Source organism: Adiantum capillus-veneris, chromosome 13 (genome assembly GCF_014529385.1).
Source record: "Adiantum capillus-veneris isolate H3 chromosome 13, ASM1452938v2, whole genome shotgun sequence".
NCBI classification, from domain to species: Eukaryota; Viridiplantae; Streptophyta; class Polypodiopsida; order Polypodiales; family Pteridaceae; genus Adiantum; species Adiantum capillus-veneris.
This window is the reverse complement of record NC_140943.1, coordinates 90,606,992-90,626,414: the sequence shown is the minus strand read 5'-3', so window position 1 is coordinate 90,626,414 and position 19,423 is coordinate 90,606,992. Positions and strand designations below refer to the sequence as shown.

The following is a 19,423-nucleotide window of genomic DNA, read 5'->3' as shown; positions in this document are numbered from 1 at the left end:
ACATTGATAACTAGTGACATCCTTATCCTTTGTTTTGCTCTTACTTCTATTTTGAGTCCTGTTGCCCGCATCACGCTTTTGATTTCTACCTCTTGCATTGTAGGCAGAACTGCCACCTTCCCCACTAGACTTGCGTCTAATCTCTTCATTGAGAATAGACCCTCTCACACCGTCATACGTGAGGGTGGGACTGTTGCTCAAAGAGACAACCAAGGTTTCCCAAGTATCTGGCAATGTCATAAGCAAGAAAATAGCTTTCAGCTTATCATCGAATTGCTGAAGCCCATTGTCCTGCAACTGACTCAACACACCTGTAAAAGCACTCAAATGCTCAGAAGCTGACTTCGAGACATCAAGCTGCATATTCACCAACTTTCGCATCAAATGCACCTGGTTCATAGGCGTAGTGTTTTCATAATTGGACTTCAGCTTTTGCCATATTGCATAAGCAGAGTCAAACGCTTGATGTCCGTCAAAATGTCATCATTGATAGCCATTTTGATGTAGGCCATAGCCTTCTTATTCAACCTGCCCCACTCTTCGTGAAACAAACCTGGCGGCTTATTCTCGTCCAATGCATCTTCACAATCTTTTAAGAAAAGGATATCTTGCATGCGTTCTTGCCAGAGATCGAAGCCTTGACCATCGAACCGTTTGATTTCCATAAAACTTTTACTGTCAGATGTGGAAGAGGAAGAAGCCATTTTAATTCAACCACGATAGACCACAATTTCTTTATACGAAACTGTCCAAATCTGAAATTTGAGCTGAAAAGTGCAATTTCAAGCATCTGTACTCAGCTTTTCACTCAATTTGTCGCGACAAACATCAATACATGTGATCCCACAACTTTGGTACACCTGCGTATTGCTGTTTTGACCTGTTATAACCTGTAAATTACCTGTTTTGATCTAGAATTAGCCTGTTTTGGGCTGTTTTGGCAATTTTGGTGACCTTTTCGACTCCGGAAGCAAGGGGCTTCGCGATGGAAGTGAAATTGATCGCGGGAGAGCAATTTTAACTCGCAACAGATTGCGTAGGGCTGTTTTGAAACCCTAGGACTCTGATACTAGTTGAAAGCGCGAAGCAGAAGGTACCGGTAGGTGCGCGTCGCGATGTAGTGCAGGATTGGGGCAAGAAGCAGGAGGCGGAGTGCAACAGAGAGGAAGCGCTAGGGATCGAAGCAGGGAGAGAGAGAGAGCTCACGTTTTTGGGGAAAACTCAATAAGTGAGTTTTGGGTTTTCCCACTTTTATTGTAAGTGACTTTAAAAAAATGTGTGCAGGTTCAATATGAACCTGAACAAAGTATAAAAATGTACAAAAAGGGGTTATATATGCTTTTAACCCAACAACACACCCCTTTTTTCAAGGCTTGCCGATAGATCCGGTCTTTATGCTTACTCCCTTAGGATATAGATAGGGCACTCTACAAATGATCCCAGATGCAGGTCACCAGTTGGGATTTCTACTTGCGAGGCACAACTTTCACCACGATATGCATCATCACACTTTGGACCATGTGGAAGGCTTGATGTGCCCACATTCTGGGTTCACAGTACTCCCCTACGTCCACCATTTTGAGAGCCATTTGGACTGAGCTGCTGCATACTCTTTTCAGTCAATGGGATTTATCATGCTTCAGCTGGCTTCTCCAGGGCAGCAGAGCAGCGTCAATGTGTCTTTCAAGTTTCCACACATGGGTGAGGTCTTCAATTCTTTTCCGTCGGGATCATACCCACATCATGTGGCATTACACCCCCACAATGGTTCATTCTACACTTATCATACCGACGACCTTGATGTTTACATAGCCTACACATTGTTATCCTGCTTTTGTACTTCCTGTGGGGGATAGGCCATTGAGCATGTTGAGAGGTCTACCGTCTCTTATGTGTATGTTTTGAAGTTTCTTGTGGTGCGTTCATGTTTATCGATCAGTGTTCTTTTTAAACTGCATTAGTTAGAGTGCGTGCTTCATCAGGTTGAGTTGAACTGGTAATATATGCTGTGCAGTCCCTTAAACAATCTCTTGACAAGGAAGCCGCCCTAGCAGCTGCAATGTCTGCAGCAGTCTCAGTTGAAGATGCGGGAGCTGCCACTTGGGCCATCAGGTAGGCATGGCTGGAGTGTTCTGCATTTTTGAGCAATCACATTTTCTTGGAAAGGGATTTTTCTGACAGTTCCAAGTTTGCAGAAAAAATCTTCTTACTAGCAACCAATCCAAGGATGACTGTGATGAGGAAGAAGTGGACCTGGATTTCTCTGAGCTAAGAGATTGTGCACTCAGTCATGAAGCCCTTGGAAGCCTGAGGGAAAGATTCTCAGTTCAGTGCTTGCAAAGATTAGGGGAGTATCAGGAAGTTCTGGGACCTGTTTTACATGAGAGGGGTGTTGATGTTTGCTTGACCCTCCTGCAACGTGAGTCAGCAGCTGCTGTGTTCACAAAGCCGAAGGCTATGCTTCCAGATGTGTTGAAATTGATCTGTGCTCTAGCTGCACACAGGAAATTCTCAGCGTTGTTTGTAGACAGAGGTGGCGTGCAATTAATCTTGGCTGCTCCAAGGAATGCCCAAACCTATACAGGAATATCTCTGTGTCTGTTTGCATTTGCTTCCATACAGGTAAGGTTTTAATTACTGAGTTGACCTGGGTAATTAGCATTTGCAAGACCTAATTTTTTATTGTATTCCATCAGGGTGTTATGGAGCGTGTTTGCACAGCCCCCACAGAAGTGGTGAATGAGGTTGTCAGTTTAGCACTCCACGTATTAGAGTGTGTTCAAGATTCAGCCCGCAAGAACGCTGTGTTCTTCTTTGGAGCATCATTTGTGTTTAGGGCCATTCTTGATTCCTTTGATGCACAAGATGGTCTTCGGAAGATGATCAGTTTGCTTCAAAATGCTGTTGCTCTCAGATCTGGAGGAAATACAGGACTACCCGGGACTTTGCCCACTTCACGGGCTGATCGGGCGGCATCTGCTGAGGTCCTAACATCATCTGAGAAACAAATCGCTTATCATACTTGTGTTGCTTTGCGGCAGTACTTTCGAGCACGCCTCCTTATTTTGGTTGATACCATACGGCCTTACAGGGGTAGGAATGGCATGCGGATATTTCCAAGTGGCCGTGCTGCTTACAAACCCCTTGATATAAGTAATGAAGCTATGGAATCTCTGATCTTGCAAATTCAAAGGGATAGAAAGCTTGGCCCTGCTTTTGTTCGAGCTCGATGGCCGATGTTAGAGAAATTCATCAGCTTTTCTGGTCATCTCATCCTTTTGGAGCTAACTCAGGTCTTATTAAAATTCATCTGTTTGGGACTTGACTCTAGTTTCTCTTATTCTGATGTTGGAAAAGTTCAAAGCTTCTTGATTGCACAGGTTGGACCAGGAGAAAGGTATCTTCATGACATAGCACAACATTCTCTGGGTGTGCTACAGATTGTTACTCTTATGCCTTTCTCGAGAAAACCTATAATTAGCTCCACCCTGAGCAATGATCGTTCAAGCATGTCAGTATTGCTTGATGCAGCTAATGCAACAGTATTTTCAGAGCCTGAGGTACTAAATGTGTTATGAAGGCCTTCCTAAATATTCAAGAACTTAGTTCTGATGTTCTTATAACGCAGGTGATTCAAGCAGCTTTGCTGGTACTCGTGAACCTTGTATGTCCACCACCCTCGCTCTCTAGCCGACTAAACCAGCAGTCATCGTCTTCTCAGATGTCTCAGCAACAGATTACTAGTTCAGAAGTCAGAGAGCGACATGGGAAAGGAGACGGTCTTGCAGAGAAGAGTGTGATGGAGCGTTCTTCGCAGGCTGCTAGTGGTTTGATCGAAGGAAGAGAGGGTGTAAACAAAGGTGACGAGAAGGTAGGAGCTTTGAATAATACTTGTGGGCCCATTTCTCCTGCAGCGGCGCTTGTTGGAGATCGCAGAATCTCCCTAGGCTCAGTGGCAGGTGGTCCGGGTATTGCTGCTTACATCGAACAAGGTTATAGGCAAGCACGTGATGCCGTTCGTGCAAACAATGGTATTAAAGTACTGCTTCACTTGCTTTATTCAAGGCCAGTACTACCACCGTCATCACTTGATTGCATCCGAGCCCTTGCCTGTAGAGTGCTATTGGGTTTAGCTAGAGATGATGCCATAGCGCACATTCTTACCAAACTTCAGGCAAGTCCGGTAGAGCATTTCTCATGGTTGCAGATCTTAAGTTGCCGGTATAAAGTTTCTGTTACTGCAGGTGGGAAAATTGTTGGCTGAACTACTGCGAGATGGTGGCAGTCATTTTGGCCGTACTGCAGCTGCTAGCAGTGGTGGGGAGCAAGGCCGCTGGCACACAGAGCTTGGCCAAGTATCTATGGAGCTCATGGCTGTAAGCTATTTTGTCAATCACTGGTTTCGTAAATTTTGCACAGGCAATCAGGCTCTTCTTTTTGTATTGCATTGATACCGTTGCTTTGTGTAGATGGTAACAAATGCTGGACGTGCTGGTACTCTGGTAACAAGTGATGCAGCTGCTCCCACATTGAGGCGAATTGAAAGGGCTGCGATTGCAGCTGCTACCCCCATCAACTATCCATCTCGGTTAGTTTGACACGTCATTTATTTCTGCAACTCATAGGGGCTATCTTAAATTGGATTTTAAATTGTCTTAGAGCTTTCTTCCAGGGAACTCTTGCAGCTGATACATGAGCACTTAGTGCTTTCTGGGTTGTCAAATTCTGCATCCACCCTGCTTAAAGAAGCACAATTGGCACCTTTACCTTCCCTTGCAATGCAGGGACTTACTGTGAGCCAGAGTAATGCTGTTGAACCAATACAGGAAGCAATCCAGTGGCCGATTGGTCGGATTTCTGGTGGTTTTATGATTGGCTCACTCAAAGCGTTTAACAGGAAAGATGAATCAAAATTTAGAGCTGATCACGTGCAAGGTAGTGCTTTAAAAAAAACACCAATCTGCTCTTTAATATCACAAAGACCACCACAGTCATCACCATTTCTTGGGAAGAAACCAGCTTGTTTACAGGTTGAAAATAGAGATTCTTCTATGGAAACTACTGATAAGGATGAGGGTTTCCGGATTTGCGGGGGTAGGCTAGGAGACTTGGACTACGGTGAAGCTTTGAGAAGTTCTATCTGTGTCAGTAAACTGTCAAGCAAGCGGAAGTTTTTGGAGAGAGAGAGTACCTTCACTCCAAATAAACGCCTTGCTACAAGTGATCTGGAGGGCATGTTATCAACCTACAAGTCTCCTGTTAATCTGAAGAATTTTCACACACACAGTAATAGCAGTTTACCACATGAACAAGGTCCACTAGATCGGTTGGAGAAGCCTCAATTAGAGCTCTTGCATAATGATGATGATGACCTAGGGAGACCTTTGCAGGTGCCTTCAGCCACTCCCAAAACATCTGTTTCTTCTCATGTCAACCTACATCTGGAACCCCAGCCAGTTCAGGTGGAGCGTGCTACCCTTGATTCATTGGTCGTACAGTATCTGAAGCATCAGCATAGGCAATGTCCAGCACCAATAACGACCCTCCCTCCCTTGTCCTTATTCCATCCTCATGTGTGCCCTGAACCTAGCAGAGCTAGCTATGCACCTTACAATTTGGCAGGAAGGCTTGTCTCTAGAGAGGTAATGCCTCCTTATGGTGGCACTCATGGCCGCAGGCGAAACAAACATTTTATTTACAGCAGGTTCCGTCCCTGGCGTCAATGCAGGGATGAGAGAACTTTACTTACCTCTAGTACTTTCCTGGGAACCACTTTTCGACTTGCTGCTGGTAGCCATGGAGGTGAAATTCGTCTTTTTGATTGTCATTCTGGGGATGTGCTGGAAACCCATACGTGCCATCAGTCTCCAATAACATTGTTACAATCTTCTCCGCAAACAATCGGAAGCTCTATTGAGAGCACAGGATCGCAGCCAGTGCATCTGCTGCTATCGTCTGGAAGCTTTGACGTTCGGCTTTGGAATTCTTCAATGCTTGGTGAAATTCCTCTCTTTAGCTTTGATGGTTGCAAGGCTGCCCGCTTTAATAACAAAGGCGACGTGTTTGCTGCCATCTCATCAAATACTCAGAAAGAAGTCTTGCTATATGATGTTCAGACAGGACAACGGCAGCAAAAACTAAGTGATCCATCATATTCAGCAGGGGTTCCTCGTGGGAGTGCACAGTGTATTACACATTTCAGTCCTTCTGACACTTTATTGCTTTGGAACGGTGTTCTTTGGGATCATCGGCTTGCTCGATCAGTGCATCGTTTCGACCAATTTACAGACTATGGTGGTGGAGGTTTTCACCCTGCTGGGAACGAGGTAATAAGTATTTTCATTCAGAATCATAGTTTTCTTCTGTGCTGTAAATGTGTAGTGTGGGGATGGCGTGTGTCAATGTGGCCAGGGGTGAGCTATGCTTGTGCTTAGTTTGGAAATGCAAAACGGGTCCTTGTAATCAAGTGAAATGGTACTTTTGTGTTTAATGCCACTTATTGGAATATTGTCCAGGTTGTAATAAACTCTGAAGTGTGGGATCTACGGACCTTCAAACTGCTACGCAGCGTGCCTTCTCTTGATCAGACTGTGATAAAATTCAATGCAACCGGGGATGTTATTTATGCGATCCTCAGAAGAAACTTGGATGATATAACATCTGCCATTCATCCACGGCGAAATAGGCATCCTCTCTTTGCAGCCTTCCGGACCATGGATGCTTTTGACTATACAGATATAGCAACCACGTCTGTCGATCGGTGTGTCTTAGACCTGGCAACAGAACCAACTGATTCTTTGATCTCGGTAGTGGCTCTGGATGGCCATGAGGAGATGGATGCTTTAGCAAAGCTTTATGAAGTCGGTAGGCGCAAGCCTACAGAGGATGATTCTGATCCAGATGATGGAGTTGAGACAGATGATGAAGAAGACAGCTTGGCAGAAGAGGAAGCTGTTGAAGAAGATGCCTTGCATCTGGATGCAGATGACAGTGATCTGGATGGTAGCAATAATGATGGAAGTGGTGACGAGGCTGAGGAGGACACACATGAAGACGACGAGGACGAGGCAGTTGAGGTGGATGGCAGTGTTGTGGAGATAATTACAGATGGTTCGGAGGGTGAGCTTCAGCTTTCATTCAGCAGTGAGGATGAAGGATCTTTTGGTGATTATGATGATGAGGATGATGATGATTTCAACGACATTTTTGAGGTTTTCCTATAATGATTGAAAATGTAGTGTAAGCTAGGGAAAGGCTCAATCGATGCTGTGGGCATGCAATTGGTGCCCTTTAAAGCAACCATGTGCTTTGTAGGTGTTCCTTAATAGCAAGACTGTGAGTTGCAGTTTGTAAAGTATGCATTTCATCCCCAGCAAATTCTAAAGTTGGGGAAGTGGAACATCTGCTGGATTGTGCAGAGTTCGTTATTATTGTGCTGAGCAATAGTCATTTTTCTGTGTGCACATGCATTCTGTATTCTGAATCCACGAGTGCTTGTGCACGTTCTCCGCGCAATAGTGGCGCTTCATTCAGCAACAAAGGTGTTTGTAGTAGTCATGACTTGGGTCCTATGTTCATCAGTTTCTCGTGATAGCCACCAGAAACGATGATTGTACATGGCTTATCTGATAGGTTCTTGCTACTTTGCAGGGTTATAGGATGATGCCATCACTGATATATGATGATAATTTGGGTAACAATTTGTGTGAGGTTCTGAACGTAGGCTATTGGTTCATCAAGGGGTTTCATTTGTGTTCTCTTATTGTACAAGATTTGCCTTTGTGTGAGGTTCTGAACGTAGGCTATTGGTTCATCAAGGGGTTTCATTTGTGTTCTCTTATTGTACAAGATTTGCCTTTGTGTGAGGTTCTGAACGTAGGCTATTGGTTCATCAAGGGGGTTTATTTGTGTTCTCCTATTGTACAAGATTTGCCTTTGCACCAACGGTGAACAATTTGTTGACGCTACGCGGTCATGCATGCTACGAGTCATATAGCCCGCAAAAAAGGACGAGAGCTATATGCCATGATGGCAAGGCCATTGAACAAGGACTTGAGACATCTTACACAGAGACACATGGTGGTACCGGATTGCAATGGTTTGCTATGGACACACCCATGGCGAGATGGTTGAGTGACATTGATTGCAAGGCCATTGAATAGGGACTCATGGTCTATGAGACTCCTGACATGGAGACATATGGTGGTATGGAAATGCAATGGTTTGCTATGGACACACCCAGTGCGAGATGGTCGAGTGACATTGATTGCATGGCCATTGAATAGGGACTCATGGTCTATGAGACTCCTTACATGGAGACACATGGTGGTATGGAATTGCAATGGTTCCTTATGGACACACACCCAAGGCGACTCGAGGAGATAATGAGGGGTAGAGACATTTTAATAGTCATTGAGACATGAGACCCCTGAGTGGCGATTATGGAGAGTGCAAGGGTAGGTGTGTGGGAGTCTTTACACAGAATGTGTTTGTGACACAACACATCAGAGGTTCAAGAGGGTATGTGTGAAGTGTTTCATAGGAAGTTATTAGGCGTAACACTTAAAGAGGATTAGGAGGGGTAGCCATCCTCTACAAATGAGAGCTTTGGGAAAGGATACAAATGGCCCGAGACCAAGAGGCACGCTTTTATATGAGTCAAAAGTGAGGGACAATTCATTATATTCCTCTATGCTATTTTATCCCCAAGGGCTCAAAGTTTGCGACAATGGGAGGAGCGATAAGAGGAGAAAGCCCAAAAGAGAAGGGGGGGGGGGGGGGGGGGGGGGGGGGGGGGGGGGGGCACACCCTCTCACCATGCATGCTTTGTAGAGAGGATCATAGAGCACTCTCACTTGGAGGTCTCTACAAGAATGGACACAAAGTAGACAATATGAGACATGAGGTTGAGGAGTTTGAGATGCTATACCTGATGGAATTAGTTAGCACTCTAGGGATGTTAATCACATCATAAGTGATTAGGGTTTTCTCATGCATAGCATGACCAGTAATGGCTACAATGCTTATATAAGGGTCTTTTAATAGTTATACGTATGCTGAAATAATATCTTTAATTTGCAATGTTATTGATCCATTTAAGGCATCTGACTTGGGAAATATCTAAGAGAGATATCTATTGTAGAGGTTAGAATTATTTAAGAAGATTTTAGGGATTTTTAGAAATCTTTGAAGTTTGCTGAAGGTTTTTAGGAATTTCTTTGGGAGCTGCCATTGGTATATTCGGTTAGCATTGGATATTCTTTTGGCATTTAGAATATGTTGTGAGAATCATATATTTTAATGGAATCTAACATATTCCACTAAGGAGTGTTTTTGATGTGGAACATGCTTTTCACCATTCCTTCCTTGAGCATGACACATTTATACTATCTTATCATGTCCCCCTTGAGATGTTACATGCATAAGTTAGTGGGATGGTTTTACCTCAGTTGAGGCACTATCTTATTCCAAATCTATATGCACAATGCATCAGGAAGATCTTACCCTTGTGTAGCAATGTGTAATTCCTTCACAATGAAATATGATTTATTTTGTGCATGGTAATAAGCCAATGGATTTACGACACGTAGAGAATTTTCCTTGTGGTTGAGGCTAGGTGAATATATATGTTGTAGAAAATTATGAGAGATTTTTTTTGCTTGTATTCGTTCACAAAATACTTCGTGTGAGAATGGAAGATTGGATTCTTTCCGATGCTAAATAGACTTTGACTATCAATATGTATGGTACTCGAATTCGTGGATGCAATGTCTAGGTCCATCAACCTCCATAACCACATAACTTCCACAGTGGCGGTGAGGATAACTTCACAAGGAGATTGCAATAATTACTAGGCCATGATATACATGCATCGTATAGTAGAAAGCAATTATTATTGGTATTAACAACTATCAAGATCACCACCCCAAATCATTGTAAACTCATAACTCCAAATTGGCAGTTAAAAAGCGAACGAGACGAAGGATGTTTGTCCCTCTTATGTATCTATTCATAGCCTTCCAATGATTGTTTCTTGGCTTTTGCATATACTTGCTACATTGGGAGATTGCATACTGTTTGTCAGACCTTGCGTTACGTAGGTAGAGAAAACATCCAATTGCTTGACTATATTTGGTAGAGTCGAATGGATCTCAAGGGTTGCTTTCACTTAGCTTCCATTGGGGTGCTAACGGGTTTAGCATTCTCCTATTGGATTTTTTAAAGATGTTGAAGAGTATGAACTGCATCTTGGGTTTGCTTGAAGTGATGCCCAAGTATTAGTTGAGTAAACCTAGATATCTATTGTGAAACGTAGCTTTGAGGTCCTACGTGAAGGCCTCAACTATATTTGGATCATCACGTGTGATAAGTACATCATCAACATATAGTACAACAATGATCATGGAGTTGTCCCACCTTGAAAAAATGCAAGGTAAACTTTGTGTGACTATTCTTGAAATTCATGCCGATAAGAAACTAGTGTATCTTATCATACTAAGCTCTAGGGACTTGTTTAAGACCATACAATGCTTTCTTTGGTTTGCGTACTTTACTTTCTTGTCCTTTCACCACAAAACTTGGAGGTTGTTTGACATATACATCTTCTTGTAAATCTTCGTTGAGAAAAGCTATTTTTATGTTAAAGTGATAGAGTGACCAATGTTGATGTGTGGTGTGAGGCTTGTCAAAGTTGACGCTGCGAAAGCGTTGAACCAAGGAAGGAGGGAGAGAGAGAGAGAGAGAGAGAGAGAGAGAGAGAGAGAGAGAGAGAGAGAGAGACTTTTGAACCAACCAACCTTGGCAATGAATTGATTAATAATACAATGGGGGCTAAGTGTGCTTATAAACTCACCTTTTCAAACTACCCTACCCAAGTTTTGACAAATAAATAAAATTAATACCTAAAGCCAAAACAAATATTGGGATCACGTTGGGCTATTCACTTGAGAGACTATAAACTTTTAACACCCTCTTTGCAGCTCATAGAGGACATAAATAGTGAGACGAAGTCGATGAAGAAGCTACCACAGTGGCCCCTAATGGATATACCTCGGATTTGCTACCTCCAAATTTTTACCTTAGAATAATGTCATCTTGAGCACCAATTGCAAATAGCAAATTGAAATGTAGACCACACTAAGTCCAAGAATTCCCATTCGTGAATTGTGAACACATCACGTCCAAACTTTCCTAGACAATGGACTTTGAAACACATCATGTCCATAATCCGGCAGTCAAGGATTGATGCGCTCATTCATAGTGTTTATATACGTCACATTGGTTTCTTGCCAAATGCATGTGCATTAAACTCCGACTCACGAGTTCAAAAATTAATAACTTGAGCTCCAACACATGGGTTTGAATCATTTGTAGGGAGCATTTTCCCCCTTTTGCCACTCACCTTGGATGAAGCTAGTAACCATCTAGCGTTGTGACCATTATGACTGCCACCACGTGTGCCATGCCGATCTCCTCTGTCAAATCTTTATCGCCGTTATCTCTTTCTAGCTTGCCTCTACCTTTTTGCTTTTGTGAGTTCTTGATTTTGTTGTTGGCTTTGCATTCTCGATCCAAACAAAGTGTCTTCTTGCATTTATAACAATGGCTCTCGGACCTTGTGGGTATCGAGGTAGCTAATTGAGCACTGGTACTGCCATCCTTGTCAAGCTTGCCTTTGCCTCTGTCCTCTAGCGAACTCGTGCATTTGCATTTGTCCTCACAATCCCGAGGCAAACAAATTGATGGCTTCCTTGAGAACTTTGTCTGTGCATAAGCCGCTAACTAGGTACTAGTCGATCCACTTTCCATAGCCTTTTGTTGATGTTGGTCATTGTTGTCGCTGACAAGATGTGGAAATAAATCGTCTCCCTTCTCGTACTTCTAAAGGGCCACAAAGAATTCCACCAAACCGCTCCATAACTCTGACCAAAAAATTTGCTGCCCTAGCATGTCGCTTTCACACTTTCCAAAACCGATTAAGAAAGGAACAACTTTGATGCCCGTCTCTAGCCTCTAGCTCCCCAAGCAAATCCACATACAGTGTTTGAAACGCTCGAAGCTAGCAAGGAGGTAAGTCGCAAAGAGGAGGAGGGGGAGGGCGTTTCAACACGCCATCGACAAGGAGAATGGGAGAAAGCACAACGTTCTAAAAGGTTGCTCGGAGAGAGAGAGAGAGAGAGCCATCATTGTCAAGGGACCCAACAAGAAGCGTAACAAAACACTAGGGATTGGGGAGGGGGGCGGAAATTTGCAATTGTGTTGCGCTTCCAAAGGAAGAGTTTTAAAGCGTTAGCGATAGTGGTGCATCAACAGGAGAAAGGGACAATGAAAGGAAGAGTCAAAAACACCAAATGACCCCAACGTTTAAAATGCAACCAGAGGGAGGGTGGAAACAACAAGGGACGAGTTTTTTTTTTCAGGCGGGCGGAAGGGGGGGGGGGGGGGGGGGGGGGGGATGCGCCGGCTTCTCAAAACATGCGGGTCTTCGATAAGGTCTTCAAGCACAAAGCTCTGATATCATGTCAATGTTGACAATGCAGAAGCGATGGACCAAGAAGAGAGAGAGAGAGAGAGAGAGAGAGAGAGAGAGAGAGAGTTCTAAACTAATCAACCTTGGCAGTGAATTGATTAATGGGGGCTATATATGCTTATATACTCACCTTAGCAAATTGCCCTACCCAAGATTTGACAAATAAGTAAAATAAATACCTAAAGCCAAAACAAATATTGGGATCACCTTAGGCTATACATTTGAGATTCTATAAACTTTAACAAGTCCAAGGATCTGGGCATGGCCCAATGGGAATCGGCGCATGAGGTCTCCTCTATTCATATATTAGAGGAGGATAGTTGGGTGGAGTGTATGGTTTCTTGGCCTGTTACCCCTCATACTAGTATCGAAGCTAAAAAAAAGGGAGGGAATGGAGGCTTCTTTTGCATGGATCTCCTTTTGCATGCATGCAACCGTAGAGGGGAGGGTGATTGTGTGGCCGAGGAGCGACGAGAGAGCTCGTGGACACACTCCCTTACACACACACACACACACACACACACACACACACACACACACACACACACACACACATACTGACTTTGTGACTTTGCTAGTAATTATTGCTCCATATGGGTTTTTCCCTTGGGAAATCTGTGTACTTCTAAATGGCACTGTCATGATGGAATGCTCCCCTAGCAATAAAGTGGAACCCCCTTCCTTGGATTGGAATATTTGAATCCTCTTTCTTACTAGCTTGATGGGTGACTCTTGTGCTCCTACAAAGTCTGCTCAAAGTACAACACTTGTGACTTGGAGCATAATAAAGGAGCTCTTCTTATAGCACTCTATAGTAGCAGGAGAACTCTCGCAAGGCGCACAATAGAAAACACTCACTCCACTTGAAGCCATAACTCTTTAAAACAACAAAAGAAGGTGGATGTGTATATGTGTGTGTGTGTGTGTGTGTGTGTGTGTGTGTGTGTGTGTGTGTGTGTGTGTGAGAGAGAGAGAGAGAGAGAGAGAGAGAGAGAGAGAGATTATAACCGTCGTTATTACCTCTAGCATTATCGTGCAATACTTTGTAGCTAAAAATTTGGGTACCTCTTTCTATTTTACAACAAATTTTTTTCTTTGTAATGACTTAATGGCATATACTTCTATGGTTTCTTACTTCGGCATTGCTTGAGCATTCGCTCTGGTATGGTCTGCCTATGACAATGCTCATCTTAGATGATTTGGTTGAGTTAGGAAGTTTCATTTTGAATGTTTTGCATTATTATGGCTTTGTGAGGGCATTTTCTCTTAGACTAATGTATTGTGGTGAATCCTTGCTTTGTTACCTCTTATGGTTTGAGTCTAGAAAATGGTATGGTTACTGGCTCTATTTGTTGGACTTGTCACTACTATTTAATTTAATAATACGCTAAAAATATCCATAATAGGCTTCTAAATCTATATTAGGTTAGATGCATGAATGGTACACTAGCTACCTATTTTTGGGGGTGGTAGCAAGGGGGTGGGATGCTTGGTAGCTAGGTGAGTGAACATTAAGTATATTTTATAAGGTATAAAAGAATTGCTGCAAAAAAATTACTCTTTTGAAATTGCAATTTCACTACGTGTGAAAGTAGTGGGGGAGCCAACAAACTTACCTGGCAATCATGAAGTCTGTTTGTTGATCATTGCGGAGTATGCGAAACGTCAGTGGCTAGGTGACTCCTCCAACTGAAGCAAATGAAGGCACGTTGGTGCAAGCAAATTTTATCCGAGCCAGGAAGGGTGAAAAGCAATGCTATGGATGGCAGCATGTACATGGCGGTGAGCTAAAGTAGGTGGGAAAGTCCTAGGCAAGCAAGGTGCAGCTGAGGTGTATGCTTGATGGGGTTTTTTAGGCCAAGGATGCTCCATGATGATCTATATAGGATGGAAAATCCAAAGGTGTGAATGTTTATTTTTTGCTTGAGGATGTAGAGCTTGAGATGCTGAGTCAGCTGTCCAGACGACTCGTCAAACGGAGCCCCGATGCGAAAGATATCAAAGTTCTAATTTAGGAGCCTTTGCAGATCCCGACAGGCAAGGCAGATGGGGACATATGGTCAGAGTTGACGTCAGCATATAGGATTGAAGAGCTCAAATTGTGGAGGATGCTAGTCTTCTCGGATCACCATTGAGGGCTCTAAAGTGCAAGTTATGGCCATTTGAAAATTTGTCCGGGGCCAGTTTTGGCATGATTTGACCGTCCCATCAGGCGCACCATCTGGAGGTTTCTTATCCTCGCCAAGGTTCTGCGAGCGAGTGTACACTATGTGGAGCCAGCCAAAAGTGACGGTTCAATGATCAGATTTATGGTTAGTGGGATACGGCTCAACAAAGCTGGGTGCAATTTACAAGAAGGTGGGTACAAATAATTATGGCCCATTTTCATGGCTTTGTTTTGCGGACCTGGAATAGCCAAAGTGTGGATGGGATGGTGGGAGTTTGAGACCGACACGGTAGGTTTCCCTTCGGAATTTATATGCCGGTTGAGTTTCGGAGAGTCGATGGCATGTGCGACGGAGACGAGCGACCATGGGCCGATTTTGGGCGGTGTCACCACTAGGCGAGGAAGGTGATGGCATGGCAAGATTGCCCGCGAGGGAAGAATGGTTGGGGGCCCGTGGGACCCTTCCCCTGATCTTTTAAAGGAAAAGAGGAGAGACTCCAAGGGAGGAACGATGGCGCCGTTGTTGCCCCTTGAGTGCAAAAGAAAGGGGTCAAAAGTTTCTAAAAAAAGGGAGGAGAAAAGAGAAAGAGAAAGAAAAAGAAAAAGGAAGGGCGCTGTCATTGGAGAGGGAGAAGAGAAAGCATAAGTAGAAGAAAGGACAAAAGAAAGAAGAAGAAGAAGAAAGGAGAGAGAAGCGAGGGAGAGGACAGAAAAAGGAACAAAAAGAAGAGGAGAGAAAGGGAAGACACGAAGAAGAGAAAGGAATAAAAAGAGGCTTTTTTTGGGGAAAGGAGGATTGGAAGTGAAATGGTCGGCTTTAGCTTCTTTTTATGCTGTCAAGGAAAAGGTAGGTTCAAGCAGTGTTCTTTCTTCTTTCAGACGACAGAAGCTCGAGGGAAGACCGTGGTCTGCTAGCAGGAAAGAGGATTTGGAAGGTGAATCTTAGTGGATTGGGGTGCTGTGTTTACACTGAGCTGTAGAGAGGCAAATTGTTTGTGTCCTGGGTGCATACTCCCTTCCCCCTATCCATCTTCTAGTGCCCCCACAAAGGAGCACACTGATTGCTCCCATTGTTGAAGTAAAAATACAGGTTTCTGTATTGGTAAGGATGGCGTTCCGAAGCTATGGTCTGATTTTTACAGGTGAAGAGAATCCGGATGAATGGCTTGTAGATTTTGGATTGTACATGTTGTCTTTGCGAATGCCTACTGAGGACAGCAAGATGAAAACCTTCCCGTTGGTTATGCGCGAAAAGGCTAAACTGTGGTTTGAAGCTTTGGAGATGGAACCGAGACAGGCACGGCCGACTCTACGGACAAGATTTCTACATGATTTTCATAAGGAAATATCTCCAGTTGAGATGGATGCAAGGCTGAAGGCTTTAAAGTAGGAAGTCTATTTTTGGATCGCTTTGAAGCATGTTGGGCGGAGTCAGCAACGGCTATGCAGTTAGCCAATGGTGAGGACTTCAAATTGGATAAATTTATGGCATGCTTACATCCGAAGTTGCGATGGAAAGTGGACTTTGAAAGCCCAGAGAACTACAACGGGGTAGTGGCAATCACAAGGTCAGAAAGTAGGAAAAATAAAAAGAAGATAGAACATGGCGTAGCAGGTTATGAAGCAATGGCACCTATTCCACCACAAAGTCCTCGAGAGTCAACGCAGGAGGAAAATCAAGGGAATAGGGCTACAGTTTCTATTCCGCAGCATTGGATATGTACGTTTCATGATCTATTGGAGTAGATGCAAGAGCTACGGTTGAGTGTAATGGACAGGGGATAGCCAAGAGGAGCAAGGGGCAGGGCAAGGCCTCTACCTGGAAGGTGCTATAATTGCGGTGAAGAAGGGCATTATGCGCTAAATTTTCCTCATCCACCGAGGGAAAGAGGTGGTATCTACCCATTGTTTGGCAGAGGGAGAGGCCAAGCAAACTTTAATGGCCGGAGGGAGCAAGCAATTGAGAATCCAGTGCAGCAGGCCCAAACAGAAGGCGATGAAGTCCCTGGGGTGAACATCATTGGGCTAGAGCTGAAAGGGAGACAGAAATTGAGCGGGAGACTAGAGCTCGTAAAGGCAAGGAGAAAGTATACAAGGGGAAAGAGAAGTTTGAAACTAGAAAGAAAAGAAGGCATCACAAGATTAAACAAACAGATTTCCAGCTTGGACACGGCCATCCAGAGTATGATTTGGTGAGTGATGTGCAAAGTCAAAGAGCTAATATTACTTTTGGACAGTTTTTGGCATTGAACCCAACATTGAGGCGATAGTTGTTAGGTTTAATGGCCATGTCGCCGACGGCCCATCACTAGCTGCTACTAAACCTAAGTGTACAGATATACACTTGTGTGAGCCACTAACACTAAGTACAATGTCTATTGTGCCTTAGTGCATAAGATAAGAGAAGAAAGAAAGGGGGCATACAGTACGTTGGCTCTCCCCCTTCAACCTATGTGTGTGGCTATGGTGGTGTGTGTGTGTGAGTGTGTGCGTGCGTATTCCTTTTCCGTTGTGCTCCCAGCTCCTCCCCTTCATCTGGTATCAAAGCGGTTTCATTCTCGAAATTGTTTCCGCGCGCGCGTACTTTCAAGAGTGCAAACAGGATTTCGATTTCGCCATTGGCAAGTTCAGCTTCCCGAGAGCATTTCCACCAAGCGTCCTACTGTTTTACCCCCCTTTCGGAGCCATTCGAGCCATCAGAAACCCCATTCGAGCTACGATTCAGGAGCTGAAATTTTCAGCCCTCTTGTGGTAGTTTGTGGTATCTCTATTCAAGCCATCAGAAATCCCATTCGAGCTACGATTCGGGAGCTGAAATTTTCAGCCCTCTTGTGGTAGTTTGTGGTATCTCTATTCGAGCCATCAGAAATCCCATTCGAGCTACGATTCAGGAGCTGAAATTTTCAGCCCTCTTGTGGTAGTTTGTGCTGCAGTGCTTCCATAGCCAGTTTACAGGTGCCATTGTTGCAGTCTCTTCCATCTACGAGAGACCACGGATCATTCGGGAGTGTGTAGCCTCTTTCGGAGTGGCCTCATACACACACATACAATGGGAGCTTGACAACATTGTCTTCTTCTACAGGTACAGGTACATAGAGCGGCAAAGTTAGCTTTCTTTGTGCTTCTTGACCTCGCTTTCGGCTTCGGGCTTATGACATTGGCATCGACTCACAGGCTATAGGTTTCAGTGCTTGCGATATTATGGTTCCAATGGGAGCAGTTGTTTATGCGTACATGCATATGTTGACACTTTTAACAGTGTTTGAGCTCTTTTGAGAGCGGATTGACTTCCCACAGTGATGTTTAGTTGTAGGCACATGCTTTTGACCCTTGTTTGAGCGTCTTGACAGACTTGTACGTCTTTGTGGATACTGCCATTGTACGCCTTTGTGGATCCATCTTTGGCTAGTACGACATTCCCGGCCAATTCTGAGACTCGGTCCGGAAGATAGCCATTTCTGAGACTTGCTATACGTTTTTGCTGCATAACCTACATTCTTGAGGGTCGATAGCGTGAGGTTTTCATTGAGCTGGGGTATTCTCAAATGTGGAGATACCTTCGGTGATACAGGTAGCTGGAGCATCCCTTACGAGGCCTCGCCATAGGACATGTATAGAGTGGTATAGGTGCTTTTGATGCCGAGTTGGCGGTCTATGGTTAATTTGACAGTTATGCGCTTCAGTTTGTCTCTATACAGTGTGCTTTTGAGAGGCATTTCTCTCTTTTATGCTTTGTGAGTGACATACTTGGTCATTTTGTCTCGTATTTTGGTTGACATAGTCCCAAATACAAAGGAGACTCTGCCGAAATTTTCCTAGAATCTTTTGGTAGTTTTTGCCACCATGTCTACTAGCAAAGACCGTGATATTTATGACATAAAGAAGTTTGATGGCACTAATTTTCAGCTTTGGAAGAACCAAATGCATGATGTGCTTGTCCAAAAGAAGCAAAAGTTGCCTATTACCTATGCGGCTAGAAGTGAAGATATGCACATGACTCAGTTTCAGTGGGAGGAGCTTGATGAGCTATGCACGTCTACGATTAGACTGCACCTTGGAGAGTCGGTGTACTTTTCAGTGTTAGAATGCGAGACTGCTCATGCTTTATGGCAAAAATTATGCGACCTATGAAAGGGATACATCTAGCAATAAGGTTTTCTTGATGCGAAAACTTTTCAACCTTCGTATGAAGGAGTCAGCTAGCGTTGCCAACCATATCAATGATTTTGAATCTCCTTTTGCATAGATTCGTGCACAGCGCATGGCCATTGATGATGAGATGAAAGCAATCTTTTTGCTTTGTTCGTTTCCACCCTCTTGGGATATCTTTTGCACAGCTATTAGTAACTCTGCTCCTAATGGTACGCTAAAGTACGATGATATTACTAGTGCACTTTTGTTAGAGGAGATGAGTCGAAAGACCATGACTAGCTCACATCATGGAGAAGCTCATTATGTGCAAAGGGATGATAAGCAACGTAAGGGCCGTTCTTCGCAACGTGAGTCCAAGAAAGAGGGAAATAGAGATGCATCAAAGGATGGATCAAAGTCTTGTGGTTGCCGTAATATTCAATGCCATTATTGTGATAAGTTTGGTCACATAAAGAAGGATTATTATGCTTGGAAGCGTGACAAAGAAAAGGGCAAAGGTAAAGGCAAAGATTATGATAATAAAGAGGAGAAACCAAAGAGTTTGGTTAAGATTGAAGAGCTGAACATAGTTCATG

The 19,423-nt window shown here is 43.8% G+C and overlaps 1 protein-coding gene across 1 annotated transcript in view; it reads left to right on the top strand.

Annotated features, from left to right (window-relative positions):
• Window positions 1-7,722, top strand: part of DCAF1 (DDB1-CUL4 associated factor 1) — a 94,225-nt gene extending 86,503 nt beyond the window's left edge. Inside the window, exons 6-14 of the mRNA XM_086527040.1 lie at window positions 2,015-2,112; window positions 2,196-2,622; window positions 2,697-3,293; window positions 3,381-3,560; window positions 3,629-4,174; window positions 4,245-4,376; window positions 4,470-4,588; window positions 4,673-6,326; window positions 6,516-7,722. Of these exons, the coding sequence (XP_086383166.1) occupies window positions 2,015-2,112; window positions 2,196-2,622; window positions 2,697-3,293; window positions 3,381-3,560; window positions 3,629-4,174; window positions 4,245-4,376; window positions 4,470-4,588; window positions 4,673-6,326; window positions 6,516-7,223 (4,461 nt within the window). The 3' untranslated portion in view covers window positions 7,224-7,722. The remainder of the gene's footprint in view (window positions 1-2,014; window positions 2,113-2,195; window positions 2,623-2,696; window positions 3,294-3,380; window positions 3,561-3,628; window positions 4,175-4,244; window positions 4,377-4,469; window positions 4,589-4,672; window positions 6,327-6,515) is intronic.
• The last annotated feature ends 11,701 nt before the right edge of the window (window positions 7,723-19,423 follow it).